The sequence below is a fragment of the Desmodus rotundus genome, chromosome X (genome assembly GCF_022682495.2).
Source record: "Desmodus rotundus isolate HL8 chromosome X, HLdesRot8A.1, whole genome shotgun sequence".
In the NCBI taxonomy this organism is placed as follows: Eukaryota; Metazoa; Chordata; class Mammalia; order Chiroptera; family Phyllostomidae; genus Desmodus; species Desmodus rotundus.
The window spans coordinates 81,430,499-81,451,835 of record NC_071400.1 but is presented as its reverse complement, the minus strand read 5'-3'; the positions used below and the strand labels follow the sequence as shown (position 1 = coordinate 81,451,835).

The 21,337-nt window shown below is 40.5% G+C and overlaps 1 protein-coding gene across 6 annotated transcripts in view; it reads right to left on the bottom strand.

Moving 5' to 3' along the window:
* The window catches only part of DMD (dystrophin), a 1,965,474-nt gene that overhangs the window by 515,680 nt on the left and 1,428,457 nt on the right, over positions 1–21,337 (bottom strand). For all 6 annotated transcript variants that reach the window (XM_053917632.1, XM_053917633.2, XM_053917631.1 and 3 more), the window contains one exon: positions 785–996. In XM_053917632.1, the coding sequence (XP_053773607.1) occupies positions 785–996 (212 nt within the window). The remainder of the gene's footprint in view (positions 1–784; positions 997–21,337) is intronic.

Here is a 21,337-nt window from a genome sequence, read left to right as displayed (position 1 = left end):
AATTTTATTTTCTTTCCCTTTTTCCTTTCTTTTATTCTGAAGAGTTGTAGTCTAGTAAGTGGATGAAAATATGGTGCAGTTTTGGGGGAAAGATGAGGGAGAAGAGAAGAAAGAAAAAGAAGAGAAGCTAGGCTGGAGGACAGAGCGTGGGAGGACAGAGGGAGCATACGGCGTACCTCTGCCATACACTTCCTCCCGCCCTTCCCTTCTCCACTCGGGGCCCTCAAAGGAGCAAAAAGTAGACCTGTTACTTTTTCTAGGAAGGAATTCACTGATTGACTTTATGTTCCTACGTAAGTATGTATATCAACTTCGAAGCAGTTTTAAAAGATGGTGCAATGTGAAAACAAGCCCATTATATGCAGATTATTAAACTCAATTTTATTTATTTATTTTTAAAGATTTTATTCATTTACTTTTAGAGAGGGGGAAGGGAGGGAGAAAGAGAGGGGGAGAAACATCAATGTGTGGTTGCCTCTCATGCGCCCCCTACTGGGGATCTGGCCTGCAACCCAGGCATGTGTTCTGACTGGGAATTGAACCAGCGACCCTTTGGTTTGCAGGCCGGCACTCAATCCACTGAGCCACTAAACTCAATTCATTTTAACATCGATATTAGCCATCCATTTTCCTCTCATCTCTACTTTACTTGGCTGTTCATTTCAGCTTAAATGTAATTTTCTTTTCAAAAGTTTACATTAAAAATCATTACATTTTAATCCTTGATATAATTGTATCCAGTGTACCCAGTATTTAATTTGAAGAACGTATCTTTGATTCTAACCTTGGTTTCTTTGATTTTCTTTTGGATCGCGTCCGTTGTGTAGGGACCCTCCTTCCAGGAGTCCAGCTTGGCTCTGGCCTGCCCCAAGACCTGCTCGGCTTCTTCCTTTGCTTCCAGCCATTGTGTTGAGTCCTTTAACATTTCATTCAATTGTTGCCTCCGGTTCTGAAGATGTTCCTGTACTTCATCCCACTGATTCTGAATTCTCTCAACTGGAATAAAAGGAAAAAAAAAATATAAGATTCAATGCTGGTCTTAAGACATTTTCAATTTAACATCCAAATAGCTCATGTTTTATATTACTCATCAGAAACTGTTCACTTTGTTAGAGCTAGGGTGATGGACAACTGCATTCCTTACTTGTTTCTCAATGGCAAAAATGAGCTTCTGTTAAATTATCTTCCTGAAGGTCACCTAGAACATCAGTAGTATATGTAAAAATTCAACTCAGTCTAGTCTCAATTCCTAGAACCAAGTATGAATAAACTTCTACAAAGGTTCTGCAGCAGAATACACTAGACACCTTGCCTGTGCCACTTCAATATGCAGCAGCCTGACTTCCAATACCATCACTCACATTTCATTCCTTGACACATCGTTCGGTTGCACCTCCCAAACTGGGGACCTGGCCCCCAACCCGGGCATGTGCCCTGACTGGGAATCAAACTGGCTACCTTTCAGGTCATAGGCTGGCACTCAATCCACTGAGCCACGCCAGCCAGGGCTAGTGTCTACACTTTAGACAGTAATAACTTACATAGGTCTGACCACCCACTTTCCTATTTAAACCCTCAATGTCTCTCCACCATCCCCTGGAGTATCTTAGCTCGATATACATATTCCTCTGTGATCTGGCCCGAACAGTCTGAGAGGCTTATTTACAAAAGAACAAGCGACAACACATTCAGGGTGTGGAAACGCACCAAAGGTAATATGAGAAAGAGGCCTCGCAGCAGTGGCGGTGCTGCTACCACATCCGGGCACGAGAAATGACAGGAGGGAGAAGTGGCCAGAAGCCGAGAGTCAGGAGGAAAAGCCACCTTCAGAAGAGCAGTAACCTTCTGTCAAGGGACACAGTCAGCTGGAGGCAGCTTCACGGGGAGGCAACCAGGAGAATAAATATCCTGACCTCACTCTGCCTGCTCTCTTCAACTTCCTGCTAGGGCTCCCCCATGGCCAAAGCAACCGGAGGCCAAAGGGCAAGGGAGATCTGCAATGACACAGAGCAGCCTCCCAGAGTACACGGCAGGGTAGCGAAGGGCAAAGACTGGCTGTGGGTGGACAAGGAAAAGGGACACAGCACAGTATTATAAAACCCCGGGTCTTCCTTCATCACATCAGTGTAGGCCTTCTTTAAGAACCCTATCGCTGCCTCCATAAAGTTTTGCGAAGTTAGGACTTTAAAGGAGGACTTGAGGTGTTTGGTAAATGAGCATGGGGTCCAGATACACACTACCAGACTAGGGATTGTGACATGAAGTCAAGAATCGGGTGCTTGGAATATGTAAAAGCAAGTAAGTGGCACTCATTCTTTTGATCGGGTTCATTTCTATCGGGGCGTTTGATACGTGTTGCAAAAGTAGCCAACATATTCTATTCCAACTTCAGTTAACATGGCCGGACCTCTGTGTAATGTTAGTCTCTCATTATAGTTGCTGAGCACTATTATTTTTTCTGGTTGTTTCATTATTACTGTGGAGCCCAGTGGGTAGTTCAGCACCTGTTATGGCTGAGATTTGTAGTTAGTGGTCACTCTATTTAATCTTGAGTTTACAAAATGAATAGTGTCGATGCTATTCTAAGGAACTGTTTGAACTATAAATAAAAATGTCTGTAAGTGTTCTGAAATATTTTTCTAGCATAGAACAACATAGACGTATTCTAATTACAAACCATTTCTTCAACCTATCATAGCGGGCTACTTTATTATGCATAATTGGCACTGTTTTCTTAGCCTGTTGTCATATACTATGTGTATGTGAAAATAATGAAACTAACTTCCCTTAAAAAATCTTTGATTTCACGTTGCCTGGGCCTAAATCAGACTTAATTAGTGACATTACACTATCCCAACAACATTTTTTAGAATGCCTAGTATTTCTTATATCAACATGGTAAGCCATTCATATTCATGCCAGTGAATTTTTAATACATCCTATAGTCCATTTCAACCAGGGTAGATATAAACCATATTTTTTAAATGGCCATTCTTGATATGAAGAAATAGTTTTTCCTATTATGTGGGTAGATATTTAATTGTGGAAAAATGAAGGAACTTTTATAGCCTAGACCATTATTTCAGACAAACATACAATTAAAGTTGTCATCCCAAAGTGGTTAAGGGTGTGCAATGTAGCGAGATAAACTGGTTCATTGGTGGCATGCATCCCACGAAGAATGTACTTTTGCATCCTTGACCTTCCACTGTACATGATCATCACATAATACATAACTAGATAAACTTATAGACTACACTCACTCAGCAATCCATCTACTCCTCTTTGTACTTCTCCTCATCGATCCACTAATCTAGCCTGCTGGTCACCATGTTCTTCCCCACCTGCTAGATAACAGGCATTATGGGAAGCGCTGGGTAAACGAAGGAGTCTAAGATTCCCCGCCTTCTGGCTGGTGCCTGTTAGATGGAGGCACTATTCATTCTCTACTCAAAGAATCCAGGATGAGCAGCTCCAGGGAAAAGATCATGAGTTCAGGCTTGGACCTAATCAGTGGGAGGTTTTGGGGACATTGCACACAGGACTATCAGTGCAGCCAGGAGGAAATAGTGCAGTGCTGCGACGGCCGAACAGGGTGGGGCAAAAGTAGGCTTCCAGTTGTTCGCATGGAAAATAATATGATAAGTCACAAAGCACAGTACAAGAATAAACTCTATGGTTTGCGTACTCAGAACCATAAACCTACTTTTGTCTCTCCCTGTATACTTTGAGAGAGAGAGAGAGACGAATCCAGGATTAGAAATCACGACAGAAGACTAACAGAAGCCATCGATGAGAACGCATGCTCATTGGCATGGTGTACTGATGAAGCAGAACAGAATGTGAAAAATAGAGCCCTAGAAAATGCAATGCATAAAGACAGACTATAGCGAAGGTAGCAAATAAGATGAAACACGGCTAGAGAGGCAAGACTACTGGGAAAGCGTACTTCCGTAGAAACATGGGCAGAAATGAATTTCAAAAACACTTTTAAATGCCTCAGATATCACGAGAGATGATGGAATCCATATTAAAGAACACTTATTTGAATATCTACTCTGTTTTAAGCTCTTTACAGGTGTTATCTCATTTAATCCTCATGACGACCTTATGAGGTAAGTATCCCCGTTTCTGTTGCTGCTGCTGTTCTGTGCATTGAACACATAAAGAAACACAGATGATGTTAAGGAGCTGCTTTAAGGTCAGACAGATAGTGGGGGGTACAGGCAGCACTTGCACCCAAGCAGTCAGGCTCCCCAAAGCCCAGGCTCAAAGTGCCCATTGGCTTTGACCATGTGGGATTCCTTGAAGACCATACAGAAAATGATTTGGGTGGAGTGGTAGAAATCTTACTGTATGGAGTGGACAAATGAATCAGCCAATGATAGATGAGAGCTGGAAGACAATTACCCCTTGTGTGTGACAACTGTGAGGTGTATTTTTCTGTCTCTCTCAGGCTTCACTCAGGAGGGCTGAATAGCAGCAGCCCGCAGCAATAGCTTGCTCAATAATTGGCTCAAGTACTGGCTTCTTCCCTTTCCCTCTTTCCCTTCCCTACTGGTTCTTCCTGGGATCACCTTTACAAGTGAAGTGCTTTCACTCAAATCATTTGTGTGGAGGTCTGCTTCTGGGAGAACCTAGTTTCACTTAGAGTTCTATTTTACAAAATCCTAGTGTACAGTCCAGGGTTACACAGTACTTGGTATACCTTCAATAAGTATCAAATGACTTGTGCGGGCAGACTATTTCAATCACTCATGCTTCCTCTTTATAGAGATGTAACAATGCCACTTCCAAAGTTAACCCTTGCCAAGCACCTGCAGCCTTTCCTCCTGAAAAGCAGTCACAGTCCCTTTGCTGTGTTTCAGGTTTACATAATTTGAACATTGGCTTAAGTCTTTTACATTTCCCTTTGCTTTTCATGATCCCCATTAGAAATAAATAAATATTTTCTGGACATCCTTTGCTTCTAATACTGCCTTTGCACCAACCCCCAATTTTGTATAAAACATCTTCGCTGTCATGTTTACTGGTAGAATATTCTCATTTGATAAAAAAATAGATACATTAAAAGGTATGGAAGGTGAACCCTGTGAGCTAAATTAATCAATGATCTATAGAATTTTTTTTAAAAAAATTATTTATTTATTTATTTATTTATTTCTCGAGAGAGGGGAAGGGAGGGAGAGAGGGAAAGAAACATCAGTGTGTGGTTGCCTCTCACATGCCCCCCACCACGGGGACCTGGCCTGCAACCCAGGCATGTGCCGTGACTGGGAATTGAACCGGTGACCCTTTGGTTCACAGGCTGGCACTCAATCCACTGAGCCACACCAGCCGGGGCTCTAACATCCTTAAAATGAATGTAGATCAGATGGAATGGGTTGGCATGTCTTGTTGCTTCAGCTTGTCTTTTAAATGAAATTTTAGATGGCACCATATTGAAAAGTACATGTACATATTGGGTAAGGATATTTTTATGGGCATTTTCAAATTCTGAAACACACCGAGCTCTAGAGGATAATAACCACAATAAAAATATCACATTGCTGTTAACATAAGTACAATTAGATGAATACTAGAAAGACAGTCAGCAGATGTGTCTCCCCTTGTGAAATAACCCACCATATGTGAGCATCCATTTTGCATAGCAGAAATTATGGAGAGATTATTTGCTTTGCCAAAGGATTCACCATAAGATTGCCCCATACAGCCAATTTATCAAGTGTATTTAAAATATTATTTGACTCGTATTCCCCCCCCAGGTATTGCATACTTCCAGTGCACTCTCACAGAAACCCATACCATAGTCACCAAAAGACCAGCGCTACATTGGAAGAGTCCCCAAATAGGAAGCTACCCTAATTCCTATCTACTGTAAAACAGATAAATACTTTGTGGTATATTTACCAACAGAATACTATCTAGCAACAAGAATGAAATATCGACAACTATATGCAATAATATATATTGATCTTACAAACATGCTGTTAAGGGAAAGATACCAGCTGAAAACGGGGACGTACTGTTTCACTCCGTGTACATGACCTGGGAACAGTAAGAACACTCTAGAAGTCACAATAGCGATTACTCTTGTGGGACCGGCGGTCACTCAAAGAGATATGCTGGGGGCTTCTCAGGTTCTGGGCATTTCTTGATTTGGGTGATGATCGTGCAGATGCATTCTGTTTGTGCAAATTCACCCAGCTAGACATTTATGAGGCCTGCCCTTTTCCGTATGCATATTGCCCTTCAATAAGAATTTAATAAAATATTACTTGACTTGTAAAGTGTGTTCTAATATAACTTTAGAAAATTCATCTTTTTCAAAAGGGTTGCGCCCTGTGAAATACACATCATGGTGGCAGATACGAATGACAATAAGAGATAAGTGGTTTTGCTTAGAACATGATACAATGCGGACGGGAGATTTGCGGGACAGAGAACACTTCGGAAATACTCATTGGACAGTGAACCAGACAAGGCTCACAGAAACAAATCAGCACACAGAATAATGAAGCAGCTATTCAGTTATTTAATAAAAGAAACAAAATAGTGTCCCAAGAGTAGAACCGGCAGAAACGTATATAAAAATGTTTTAGAAGTTTGATACATGTTCCATTTTGCACGGAAGGGAAAGGAAACATAGTATCTAAAGACCATCTAAGAGAAGCTGTCACCTTGGAACTGGACCGCTGTGGCAGTTGGACTTCAAATAGACACAGTAATTGTCCATAATTGGGCAACAATTCAAATGACAGAATTTTACCACACTTACAACCCTTCATCCAAGATATTATTATTAGTTTTCATCCAGGATATTAATGATAGAGCAAAGGTATAGTATGGCAATGTATTTGGTCACTAGAGCCTATACTGTTAGCTGTACATTTATACTAGATTCATCTGACATAAGAAAAGGGAAATAATAATAAAATATACGCATATAAACTCAGGCAATCTGTGCATGATGGTAATTGAAGAGCTATCCAAATGTGTGTATTTCTTCTCTCCGAGGTCCATCATGAAAAGCTTCTCAACTGATCTGTGCAGTAAGTAGATGCTGGATAATGAAGGGAAATAAATAACCGTTGCTCAGACTCCGGATGACAGACTGGAACTCAGCATGTATCCTGATTTACAGATCGCCCCAAGTGTCAAAGTGGAAACGCAGCAATTGTGTCGAGAACCACAATATTGCAGAGAAGGAAACAGTTCTGCTGATTGAGTACTTACCTATCTATCACCTCAGGTTTTTAAGCTACCTATGTTTGATTATTGATATACATTATTTTGATATAAATCCCCACGACGTCTCTCCTAGGGAAAAATGTTATTTACAAAAATGAAATGACTGCATTTTGAATGTACATTGTAACAGAACAAAGAACCACTCTGTTGCAATTTCTGCACTGAACTTATGGGCTGAGAATTAGAAGTTACTGTGATTAGGTTTTAGAGAGACACCTTGACAATTGAATTTGTAAATGTGGATTCGCCACAGCTTTAATTGCCTCCACTGAAACACTCAAATAATGATAGCTGCGCAACCAAAGGATTGTTGTGAAGGTAAAGTTCAATAATGAATAAAAGTGTCAAGAACCACACTGAAGCGAAGTGTTATTGCTTCTCTATGCGGAGAAGCTTCAACAATGCATTATGGTCACCAGCAAACATGCGTGATCTGCTAAGGGGAGAATTCTCACGGATTCTCCAGAGTACAGAAGAGTTCAAGGCAGAATATATCGAGCTAGAAGAGTTAGATTGCAGGGAAACCTTGTGGGGTCATATAAAGAGGTGAAGAGTAGCGTATACAGGGCCCAGCAGAAGTAAGGCCTGCTGGAGTGTGGTTGGTAGGGTAATAATATAGGTGTGATAATTTATAGTTTTAATTTGAACATTTCACCTAAAATGTCATATGGTGTGCTTGAGTGTGACGTTGTTATGTTACAGAATGGCATGCCTATGATTTTGTAATCAAAAGGGGTGTTATTTGTGCCAGACCCTGTATTTAATTATGGTCAACTGTAAGGAAAATGATCCCAAAAGAAATTAAGACCATGAGCTCTGAACTATGTGTTAGAATCAGAAAAAAGATGTGAGACTCATCTGAGGCTAAAATAGTCAACAAAATGTTAGGCACGATCAAGAAGGGAACTGGAAACCAAGAAACCACCATTATCCTACTCTTGTACAAAGTTACGATACAAGTCTACCTTGAGCAATGGGAGCCTATTTCAAAGTTTGACATCAAAAGACTTATAAGGAGCCCTGGCTGGCGTGGCTCAGTGGATTGATGTCAGCCTGCGAACCAAAGGGTTCGGTTCCCAGTCAGGGCACGTGCCTGAGTTGTGGGCCAGGTCCCCAGCAGGGGGCGCATGAGAGGCAATGACACATTGATGTTCCTCTTCCTCTCTTTCTCCCTCCCTTCCCCTCTAAGAAAAATAAATAATACATAAAATATTTTAAAGAAAAGACTTACAAGGAGCCAAGGCAAGTGAAAGCACTAATAACCAAAATTATAGGGAATATTAAGATTTGCTCATACTTCTCCATGGCATTTAAACATGGTTCTAGAGAAGACTTAGCTATAGTTAAGCTCTGCAAAGAGAAGTCTCAAGTTCAACCCATTAAGAAGAGGAAGAAGTAGATATGCTAACCATGAAGTCAAGGTTAGCTGGTGGGAATGGAAATTTGCTCTATTTAGGAACAGGGCAGCTGTGCAAACACAGAATGAAACATCTGAGACATTTGGGACTGAAGAACCCACACGAGAGGGCAGTTATAGGCACATGATTACATCCTGGCCACTAGGACGAATTTTGATATGTGCTTTTTCTCTAAATCCTGAAAAGTTAGAATTCAGGAATAGTCAAGTGTTTAGTTTAAATTCATGGAAAGTATACCCAGAATAAATGAGTAAGTCAAAAATATTTTATGATATGAATCTAACATTTATGGTTCATTTGAGATGACAAAGATCAGCCATTTAATGCTGTTTCCACACTCAGTTTACTCTCTGTGAAATGGGGGTGATAATGATGAAAAAAGATGAAAGAAATCACAGACGCAGGGTCCTGAGCAGAGCATCTTGCTGCTAAATTTCCCTTGTTTACAGGGGTAAAGACGGGCAGTCATGTGCTTTTGTAACCCACTGGACTTCTCAAACCGTAAGCTATAAAGCAAAAGTGGGGGATAGATGGGATAATTCCCGGGGTTCTTCCTGGCTCTAACCATCTGTGAAACACGTGTTCCCTGATGTTTATTGCAAAGAAGTTCACTTTGCAAGGTTCTGGGGCAGAACAGTCAGCCCAGTGCCTGGATTAACAAATAGCGTATCGATAGACACGCACGTTTCCCCTGGATGGACCGTTGGTATGATTCAGCTTGGCAATCTTATATTCAGTCATGTTAAAATTCAGGATAAATAAACTCAAGCCAATCTGACAAAAAAGTTCCTCTTTCCATTATTTTTTAATTAAGGCACAGTTGACATATGACATTATTTTAGTTTCATGTGTAAAAGATAACGACTTGATATTTGTACATACAGTATTATGAAGTGATTGCCACAAGAAGTCCAGTTACCACCCAAAAGGTCTTTCCTTTCTGAGGTAATAACTTTTTTCTGTGTCCTGAGAGGGGTGTGCATCATACAGATGTACCCATTCAGGAATACTCGCTGCATGGTACTGAAGAGGAACAGATTTGCCATCCCAAAAGATGCCATTTTGGCATACTGGTTATTTTGAATTAGTTACTTTCAAAACCAGCCAGTATAAGAAGGATACTGTGAGGAGGAGTGGAAGATGGCGGTGAGATAGGTGGGAGCGGAGTCCACTTCCCCTCAACACCAGTGAAATACCTAGTTGATCTGAGGAGCAGAGCGAACAGCCAACAGTATTCCAGCATATATGAAGATCGGAGACCAAAGATAGAGGACATTGAAAGATCAGACGGTGAGACAAGAAAACCTGGAGTGCTGAAAAGACCAGAGTAAGACTGTGTTACACCCATAAACATCAGCTCAAGACCAGTGAGCACAGGAGATTAAGGAGACAGCACCACTGAATCCCATTGGCATTCTACCATAGAAGTTCATACCATAAACCCAGGGAGTCACAATAGATCAATTTCAGAAGCAGAGGCTAACAAGAAGAGTCTCACAAACAATGGGAAGACAAAGAAACCATTCCCAAATGAAAGGAAAGGAGGAAGTCTCAGAAAGAATGCTAACTGAAAAAGAGGCAACTCAACTATCAGATACTGAGTTCAAAGCAATGGTCATCAGGAAGCTCACTGAGCTCTCTGAGCTCAAAGAGAACTACCAGAAACTACAGGGAAACTACAATGAACTCACTGCAAACTATATCAACATGAAAAAGGAAATGGAAACTATCAACAAGGGCCAAGAGGAAATGAAGAATACAATTTCTGAATTGAAGAACACAGTAGAAGGAATGAAAAGCAGACTTGATGAAGCAGAGGATCGGATCAGCGAGCTGGAGGACAAAGTAGAAAAAAACACCCAGAAAGAGCAAGAAAAGGAAAAGAGGCTCAGAAAGAATGAAGAGGTAATAAGGGAAATGCAGGACAACATGAAATGTAACAATATCCGCATAATAGGAATACCAGAAGGAGAAGAAGAAGAGCAAGGGATAGAAAACCTGTTTGAAAAAGTAATGATGGAAAATTTCCCTAATCTGAGGAGAGAAAAAGTCACCCAAATCCAGGAATCACAGAGAGTCCCAAGCAAGAGGAACCCAAAGAGACCCACTGCAAGACACATCATAATTAAAATGGCAAATCTCCAAGACAAAGAGAGGATCTTAAAGGCAGCAAGGGAGAAACAGAAAGTAACGTACAAGGGAGCCCCAATAAGGTTAGCAACTGACTTCTCAATGGAAACGCTCCAAGCCAGAAGAGAATGGCAAAAAAATATTCCAAGTAATGAGAAACAGAGGCCTGCAACCAAGACTACTTTACCCACCAAGGCTCTCAATCAAGATAGAAGACCAAATAGAGTTTCCCAGACAAAAGAAGTCTAAAAGAATACACTTCTACCAAACCAGCTCTGCAAGAGATGCTAAAGGGACTGCTTTAAGGAAAGGAAGGAAAAGAGAAAGACAGAGGAACACAGGTAGGAAAAAATGGCAATGAATAACTACCTATAGATAATAACCTTAAATGTAAATGGCTTAAATGCTCCAATCAAAAGACACAGAATAGCTGAATGGATAATAAAACATGACCCACACAGATGCTGCCTACAAGAGACCCATCCCAGGACAAAAGACTTACACAGACTGAAAGTGAAGGGCTGGAAACAAATTTTCCAAGCAAACAGACAGGGAAAGAAAGCAGGGGCAGCAATACTCATATCAGATAAAATAGACTTCCAAAGAAGGGCCATAAAGAGAGACCCAGAAGGTCACTTCATAATACTCAAAGGAAGAATCCACCAAGAAGACATAAACATTGTAAATATATATGCACCCAATATAGGAGCACCCAAATACATAAAGAAAATCTTGGAGGATTTCAAGAAAGATATTGACAACAACACAATTATAGTAGGGGACTTTAACACCCCACTATCAAAAATGGACAGGTCTTCCAAACAAAATATCAACAAGGATATTGTGTCACTTAACAATACCCTAGAGGAAATGGACTTAACTGATATACATAGAGCTTTTCATCCCAAAGAAGCAAAATACACATTCTTTTCAAGTGTCCATGGAACTTTTTCAAAGATAGACCACATGATAGGACACAAAGCAAGCCTCAACAAATTCAAGAAAATTGAAATCATATCAAGCATTTTCTCTGACCACAAGGGACTGAAACTAGAAACCAACCCCAAAGGAAAAAACCCCAAACACTCAAAGTCATGGAGACTGAATAGCATGCTATTAAACAATGAATGGGTGAAGAACGAGATTAGGGAAGAAATCAAAAACTTCCTGGAAACAAATGAAAACGAACTCATAACAACCCCAAACCTATGGGACACAGCAAAGGCAGTCCTGAGAGGGAAGTTCATAGCAATACAGGCCTACCTTAAGAAGTTAGAAACAGTTCAAACAAACAACCTAACCCTATGCCTACAAGAACTCGAGGAACAACAACAAAGACAGCCCAGAGCAAGCAGAAGGAAGGAAATAACCAAGATCAGAGCAGAACTAAATGACATAGAGACTAAAAGCACAATTGTAAGGATCAATGAATCCAGGAGCTGGTTCTTTGAAAAGATAAACAAAATCGACAAGCCTTTAAGTAGGCTCATCAAGAAGAAAAGAGAGAGGATCCAAATAAACAGAATTAGAAATGAAAGTGGAGAGATTACAACTGATACCACAGAAATACAAAGGATCATAAGAAATTACTATGAAGAACTGTATGCTAAGAAATTTGAAAACCTAGATGAAATGGACACATTTCTAGAAAAATATAATCTTCCAAAACTGAATGAAGAAGAAGCAGAAAACCTGAACAGACCAATATCAGCAAAAGAAATTGAAGCAGTCATCAAGAAACTCCCATCACACAAAAGCCCTGGACCAGATGGTTTCACAGGAGAATTCTACAAAGCATTTAAGGAGGAGCTAACCCCTATCCTTCACAGACTATTCGAAAAAATCCAAACTGATGGAAGACTCCCAAACTCTTTTTATGAAGCCAGCATCATCCTAATCCCAAAACCAGATAAAGACACAACGAAGAAAGAAAACTTCAGGCCAATATCGCTGATGAACATAGACGCTAAAATTCTCAACAAAATATTGGCAAACCGCATCCAGCAATACATTAAAAAGATCATACACCATGACCAAGTGGGATTCATTCCAGGGATGCAAGGATGGTACAATATTCACAAATCAATAAACATAATACATCACATCAATAACTGCAAAGACAAAAATCACATGATCATATCAATAGATGCGGAAATAGCATTTGATAAGATACAGCACCCATTTCTGATAAAAACACTCAGCAAAGTGGGAATAAAGGGAGCAGTCCTCCACATAATAAAGTCCATATAGTAGAGACCTACAGCCAACATCATACTCAATGGACAAAAACTTAGAGCTTTCCCACTAAGATCAGGAACAAGACAAGGATGCCCTCTCTCACCACTGCTATTCAACATAGTATTGGAAGTCCTAGCCACAGCAACCAGACAAGAAAAAGCAATAAAAGGCATCCAAATTGGAAAGGAGGAAATGAAACTGTCACTGTTTGCAGATGACATGATAGTGTACATGGAAAATCCTATAGACTCCACCAACAAACTACTCGACCTAATAAATGAATTTGGTAAAAGAGCTGGATACAAAGTCAATACTCAGAAATCAAAGGCATTCCTGTACACCAACAATGAAACTGCAGAAACAGAAATCAGGAAAAAAATCCCATTTGATATAGCAACAAGAAAAATCAAGTACCTAGGAATAAACCTAACCAAGGAGGTAAAAGACCTGTACTCAGAAAACTACACAACACTGAAGAAAGAAATTAAGGAAGATACAAACGAATGGAAGCATGTACCATGCTCATGGATTGGAAGAATTAACATCATCAAAATGGCCATACTACCCAAAGCAATTTATAGATTCAATGCAATCCCTATTAGAGTACCCATGACATATTTCACAGATATAGAATGAACATTTCAGAAATTCATATGGAACCATAAACGACCCCAAATAGCTGCAGCAATTTTGAGAAAGAAGAACAAAGCAGGAGGGATCACAATACCTGATATCAAACTGTATTACAAGGCCACGGTAATCAAAACAGCTTGGTACTGGCATAAAAACAGGCACACAGAGCAATGGAACAGAACAGAGAGCCCAGAAATAAACTCAAGTCTATACGGTCAATTAATATTTGACAAAGGAGGCAGGAGCATAAAATGGAGCAAAAACAGCCTCTTCAACAGATGGTGTTGGGAGATCTGGACAGCTACGTGCAAAAAAATGAAACTCGATCACCAACTTACGCCATACACAAAAATAAACTCAAGATGGATAAAAGACTTAAATATAAGTTGTAACACCATAAAAGTCCTTGAGGAAAACATTGGCAGGAAAATCTCAGACATTCTACACAGCAACATCCTCACAGACACATCCCCTAAAGCAAGGGACATAAAGGAAAGAAGAAACAAATGGGACCTCATCAAAATAAAAAGCTTCTGCATGGCTAAAGAAAACAGCACCAAATTACAAAGAGAACCAACAGTATGGGAAAACATATTTGCTAATGATACCTCAGACAAGGGCCTGATCTCCAAAATATATAAAGAACTCACATGACTCCACTCCAGGAAGACAAACAACCCAATTAAAAAATGGGCAAAGGACTTGAACAGACACTTCTCCAAGGAAGACATACAGAGGGCCCAGAGACATATGAAAAGATGCTCAGCATCACTAGCCATCAGAGAGATGCAAATTAAAACCACAATGAGGTACCATCTCACACCAGTCAGAGTGGCCAACATAAACAAATCCACAAACAAATGTTGGAGAGGATGCGGAGAGAAGGGAACCCTAGTGCACTGTTGGTGGGAATGCAGACTGGTGAGGCCACTGTGGAAAACAATATGGAATTTCCTCAGAAAACTAAAAATGGAACTGCTCTTTGACCCAGCAATTCCGCTGCTGGGATTATACCCTAAGAACCCTGAAACACCAATCCAAAAGAACCTGTGCACCCCAATGTTCATAGCAGCAGAATTTACAATAGCCAAGTACTGGAAGCAACCTAAGTGCCCATCAGCAAACGAGTGGATCCAAAAACTATGGTATATTTACACAATGGAATTCTACACAGCAGAGAGAAATAAGGAGCTTATACCCTTTGCAACAGCATGGATGAAACTGGAGAGCAATATGTTAAGTGAAATAAGCCAGGCGGTGAGGGACAAATACCATATGATCTCACCTTGAACTGGAACATAATCGATAGAAGAAAAAAGCAAACAAAATATAACCAGAGACATTGAAGTTAAGAACAATCTAACAATAGCCGGGGGGGGGGGGGGGCAGTGGGAAGAGGGGATTACAGGAACTACTATAAAGGACACATGGACAAAACCAAGGGGGAGGGTGGAGGTGGGGGAGGGAGGTGGGTTCAGCTGGGGTGGGGTGGAGGGATGGGGAGAAAAGGCATACAACTGTAATTGAATAACAATAAAAATTAAAAATAATAATAACAAAACTAAAAAAAAAAGAAGGATACTGTGACCTCCTTTGTCCCACTGAAATCAGGAAATGAATCCCCCATGTGGAAGGTGCCCTGCCTGTTACCTAGAGGGTGGGGGGCATCCTTGTCACCCTACTAACTTACTAGCCCACACCCAACCTTCTTTGTCTCGTCAATTCTTCACACGTGTATTGTTTCTTTGTCTAAACGCTGCCTGCTTTGGTCCCTTCTTTGAGTCTCATATTTCTTTGAGCTCCTGTCTACACAAAATTAAATTAGTTTTTCTCTTATTCATCTGTGTTATATCATTTTAATTACTAAGCCAGCCAAAGAACCCAGAAGGGAAGGGAAATGCTTTCCTCCCCTACAGTTGATATAGGACTTGTGCATTTGACACTATGTAGATTCTGCTGCAAGCAAATAAACAAGAATAACTGTGAATGAATATTAAGCTCTCATTAATGATGTGCATGCTGAAGTGTTTAGGAATAGAGTGTGGATGTTTCCAGACTTACTGTGAAATGCAGCTGAAAATAATAGAGACTGATAGGCAGATAAATGGGTGGAGTGATACAGCAGAATCCAGATGCTGGGTTCATGGACATTCACTGTACGATTCAGCTTTTCTGTGCATTTGAATTTTTCATACTACAGCGTTAGATACAATGCTCTCTCAGAGCCAGCACGTAGCAAGATATTACTTAAGCAGCTTTCTAAGTCACTAAGACCACTTTCCAATTAAGAAAACAATACCATCTGTGGAATACGGAAGTTTAAAAGATAGTAAACAGAATTCACAGGAGTGGAAATGACAAAATGTTTTATTCAAAGTCGTACCCAATGTGTATGAAGAGGAGTTGAAAATGGAATTCAGACAGATCTCTTAATTTCCTAATCAACAGATTGTCAAAAACCATACAACCTCCTTTAAAAGATGCCGACTATGCTGATAGAGAAAATGAGCGAGTCCTCTGAAGAAAGCTCATTCTCCTGTTTCGGTGAGAACGCACAGGCGAATGTGCGCCCGTTCGCACACTGAGAGGCGAGCTACTGTAAAAGGAGGACTGCATTGTTGCCACCGGCTAGAGAGCCAGAGATTCTGGGCAAATACCAACAGCCAGTCACAATGAAACACGTAAGCTACTTTATTAATTACACAGAGAATCAGCTTTTGAAATATACACTCTGATCATTAAAAAAGAAAAGAAAAGAAAATGAATGCATTTGTAAACCAATAACGGCTTCCTCGGGCAGGGGCAAGCTACTGCTTGAGAGGAAAGCTTGAAGTTGGGGGAAATGCCTGACCTACATTTGTGCAAACAATATTTCAGTTTATAATCCTAGGTTGCTCACAAAACCCAGAAAAGAAGCTATCTAGATACATTATACATACAACATATTGCCGGACCGTCCATCTGTGTGGTCTGCCTCAGCCATCAACTAACCAAATGCCAAATGTAGAAAATACAGTTCTCAGTACTGGAAAGGGTTCAGCAAGAGTCCATTAAATTGGAGCTCAGGGTGGTGTCAGGTGGGTACTAGACTGATTCGGGTGATCATTTCCTAAGTTACAAAGACGTCTCATCACTGTGTTGCACACCTGAAACTAATGTAATATTGTAAGCTAGCTGTAATTGAAAGAAAACTTTTTTACAAAAAATAGCAAATAAAAAAGTAAATTGGAGCTAAAGAGTACCACTACACTTCCTGCGCCACAGATTTACTACTGTGTCACCAGCAAGCGATACAGACAATAAAACTCAATCATCACTGTAAATTTGTGCATCAAAAATGGATGCATTTTGTTTAGAATATAAATATCTGTAAAAATATGTAGAAAAAGGCACTATTTTTTATCCCTGAACACACATTAAATTTCATCCCTACACTTTGTCACTCAAACTTTTATTGACAGGCACTGAACATTAAAGTTCTACCTGAGCCCTGGCTGGTGTGGCTCAGTGGATTGAGTGCCGGCCTGAGAACCAAAGGGTCACGGATTCCATTCCCAGTCAGGGCACACACCTGGGTTGCAGGCCAGGTCCCCAGTAGGGGGCGCGTGAGAGGCAACGACAGATTGATGTGTCTCTTCCTCTTTTTCTCCCTCCCTTCCTCTCTCTAAAAATAAATAAAATCTTTATTTAAAAAAAAAAGAGATGTACCTGAAAATCAAAGCGGGCTTATTCCCATCTTCATGAACATACTCCGCACTCTAACCATCCAATTTAAGGAATAAAAATAAAAAATATATATTTATATATATGTCTATTTATATGTGTATATGTATATATACACATATATATATGTACATACACACACACACATCACACATATGAAACAACTCCTTGGACAGAAACTATGGGCTAAACAGCAAAACGCCGGGTACTGTGTATCGACAGACTTCTCCGTATTTCTAGTCTTCCTTACCTTCCTCTCTCCGGGGTTAGGTGTCTCTCCCGCCCATGCCTAATTCCCTCCCTACCCCACTATTCCAACTCCTTCCACTGCCTAAAAGAAGTGACTTTGTTTTCCGTCCATCCTGCACCTCCCACATCTCAGTTTAGAACCTCATCTGAAAAGAAAACAACAAGGAACTAGACAGATTCTTTCTTCTGGCCCTACACCCACCCTGGCCAATGCAATGTCTTTCTTCTTCATGGAACTGGTTCCTACCAGCGCTGCTTAAAAAATGCCTTGTATCCCAGCAGCATCAGCATCACGTGGGAGTTTGTCTGAAACGCGGTATCTCAGGCTCCAGCCCAGACCCGCTGAATCAGAACCTGCGTTTTTAAACAGAATTCCAGAGGTGATTTGTATGCACATTAAAGTTTGAGAAGCACTGGTCTACACTCGTTATTTCCACTTGCATGCCTCACATATCCATCTCAATTGACTGCATTTTGACTTCTACCACTGAAATTAGTCGTGAAGATGATAGCAATGACTTTCAAGCTACTCCAGCATCGAAGATTCAAAAGTCTTTATCTTTCCAGACCTCCCTTCAGTATTTTCCAGCACTGATGAGCCTTCCTTTAGGCCTTCTCCTTTTGATTGCCATGGCAAGATTTGTTTCAGATTTTATTCTGCCTCTTTGGCTACTCCTCAGCCTCCCCTGCTCAGCTCTTAAATGTTACTATTCCCTCGGGGTCTCCTTCTGACCTTTTCTTTTCACTTTACATATTCTCTCTGGGAAGTTCACCTGCTAATACTGCTTCATTTACTGCCTTTAGAGTGATCAGAGTCAAATCTGTGTTTTAAGCTGAATAACTCGCTTCTGAGTTCCCTATCCACATTGCCAAACCCCTACTAGATCCATTTTAAATATTCAAAATGGATCACATCATCTTCACCCTTCTTCTCAATCACTGACAAACATCAATTCCTCTAACTAGTCATTCTAGGAGAAACCTAAAAATCATACGTGATTCCTCTTTCTTCCTTATCTTTTAACCAAGGTGCCAAGTCATTCATTCGACCTCTTTAATTGCTCATCTACCCTATCACCCAGGTGTCTTCCCTAGACTGTTTCATTTAAAAGCTTTCCAATGTCCTCTCTTATTTAATGAATCATAACCTTGCCTGCACATTTGAATATTTTATACCTTTTTTTAATTTTTAATTTTAATTTTTTTTATTGTTCAATTACAGTTGTCACCATTTCCCCCTATTACTTTTCCCTGCCCTACCCACCCCCACCTCCCACATTCAATCCTCCCCCCGCTTTGGCTTTGTCCATGGGTCCTTTATACATGTTCCTTGACTTGCTGCTTCCCCTTCTTTCCCCCGTTACCCCCCTTCCCCTATTCCCTCTGCTCACTGTGAGTTTGTTCTTTATTTCCATGTCTCTGCTCCTAATTTTGCTGGCTTGTTTGTTTTGTTGATTAGGCTCCACTTATAGGTGAGATCATATGGTATTTGTCTTTCATCACCTGGCTTATTCAACTGAAGTATTTTAAAAGATACCAATGTCTGGGCCCTATTCCCAAAGATTTTGATTTAGTTTGGTTGGGTTGGAGTCCAGGTACTGGCTTTTTTTTTTTTAAATCCACACCTGGGGACAGTTTTTTAACTGCTTTTAGAGAGAAAGGAAAGGAAAGAGAGAAATATCAATGCGAAAGAGAAGCATTCAGTGGTTGTCTGTTATATGTGCCTGAACTGGGGATCAAACCCAAAACCTAGGTATGTGCCCTGACTGGGACTCGAACCCACAGCCTTTCAGTTATGGAACACTGCTCCAACCAACTTTTTCAGTTATGGGACACTGCTCCAAGCAACTGAGCCACACTTCCCAGGGGAGGCACTGGCATTTTTTGAAAGCTTCCTCTCATGATTCTACTATGCAGTCAGGACTGAGAACCACTGTTCTAATACTAGCTTTTGCCCTCCCCACCCATCTTCAAGCCTCTGGTTAGAGAAGGCTTTTAAAGATGCAAATCTGAGTCTGCCATTACTTCTGAAATTCCTATAATAAGTGACCCTTCTATTGCTGTCAGAACAAAATCAAAACTCCCAAGCTTACAGGACCCTTTGGAATGTACCCCTTGTCTGCTTTGCCAGCTTCTTGATTTTCATTGTCTGTTGGGACTCCATACTCCAGCTTTAAAACCGCGCGACAGTCCTGCACGTGCGTGATGCTAGCACGTCTCACGTGTATCTCTAATTATACTCTCGCCAGAATACTCTCTCCCCTTTTTCACTCGGCAGCTCCACGAGCCATGTTGTTCTTGAACGTTTTCTTCCGTCCTACCCACGCCTTACTTCAGGGGCTTGGGTAGGGGACCCGGCCTTATGGTTTCCACGGCACTCTGCTCTTGCCTTACCTCTGAACGCACTGATTCCACTACTTGGCCGCTGTCGCTTTACCGTCTGCTTCACCCACTGAATGGTAATTACTTGAGGATAGAGAATGTGTTTTTATACTCAGGACCCAGCACGGGTTTGGCATGTAGGAGGATGTCAAGAAATGTGTAGAATAGGTGAACACAACTGAGGTCACAGACAAGAATTCCCACGCTACTGCAAAAACAGAAATCATCGCAAACATGCGCTAGGGAAATGAAACGAATGTATGCATTTAGTCAATGTTATAAAGGACGTGGTTGAATTTGCTTAGACTTTGTGCAAATGGGGCTTCTGTCTGAAGGGCGAAAAGAGCAAATGACTTCCTAGAGTATAGCTTCAATGGATTCCTTTAAATGCTTCTCCAGAAGAATAACATGTGAGATTAAAAATAAATACAGAGCAATCGATTCTGGTCCACTTGACATATGTACTGTTATTAGGACAAACATGAGCTCAATGATCTAAAACATATTTTAGACTAGAATGTTGGCCGAAAAGCCAGAAAGGAACGTGTATGACAGACTCGAACTGCCGCTCCCAGGCCACGTTTTGAGATAATCTTTGCTTATTTAAACCTGAGCGACTCGCACATGTTATAGCAAATGATGTGAAATATGGGGAAGATAAAAAGTAACTCGATCCCTATCCTAATGCTCCCAATTCAAGGGGAAAAAAATCCTTTCATACAAAATATGTAAATCAACTTTGAACATTAGTATAGCAACTCCTAAAATAGGGTAAAGCTCCTACAGGGAAATGCTTGAGTTTATTAGGAACAACAAAAAGTTTTGTGTATGCCTCCCAATATTTCCATTTACCTCTGGGTAAATCATAAATACAGATCAGAGAAGAAAGAGCCGGGAGAGAGACAACACCTTGGTGAGACATATGTCTAAGAAATACAGGAACAGAGTAGTATAACTGCCTTAATTTTAAATGGAAATTCTTCTTAAATAGAACTTCCACAATAAAAGAAGAAATAGAAAAATTTTAAATGAGGTAATCTGTGTGAAAAGTGCTTCATAAGTTGCAAAGCTGTCAGCAAACATAAGGGATTATTATTATTTTCTTTAAAATGAGATATAGAATAGCACTGTGCCTATACTATTTCCATCCAGGGAACGGAATCGTTTAAAACCATATAAAACTGATGCACTTTAACTAAAACAGAAAGAAGGACATACACGCGTTGTCTGCACTTAGGCTTAAGCGAGGTATACTTTGGTTCTGATAAGTTGTTACAAATAAAGAGCCATTTGATTTTCTGATAAATGGTTTG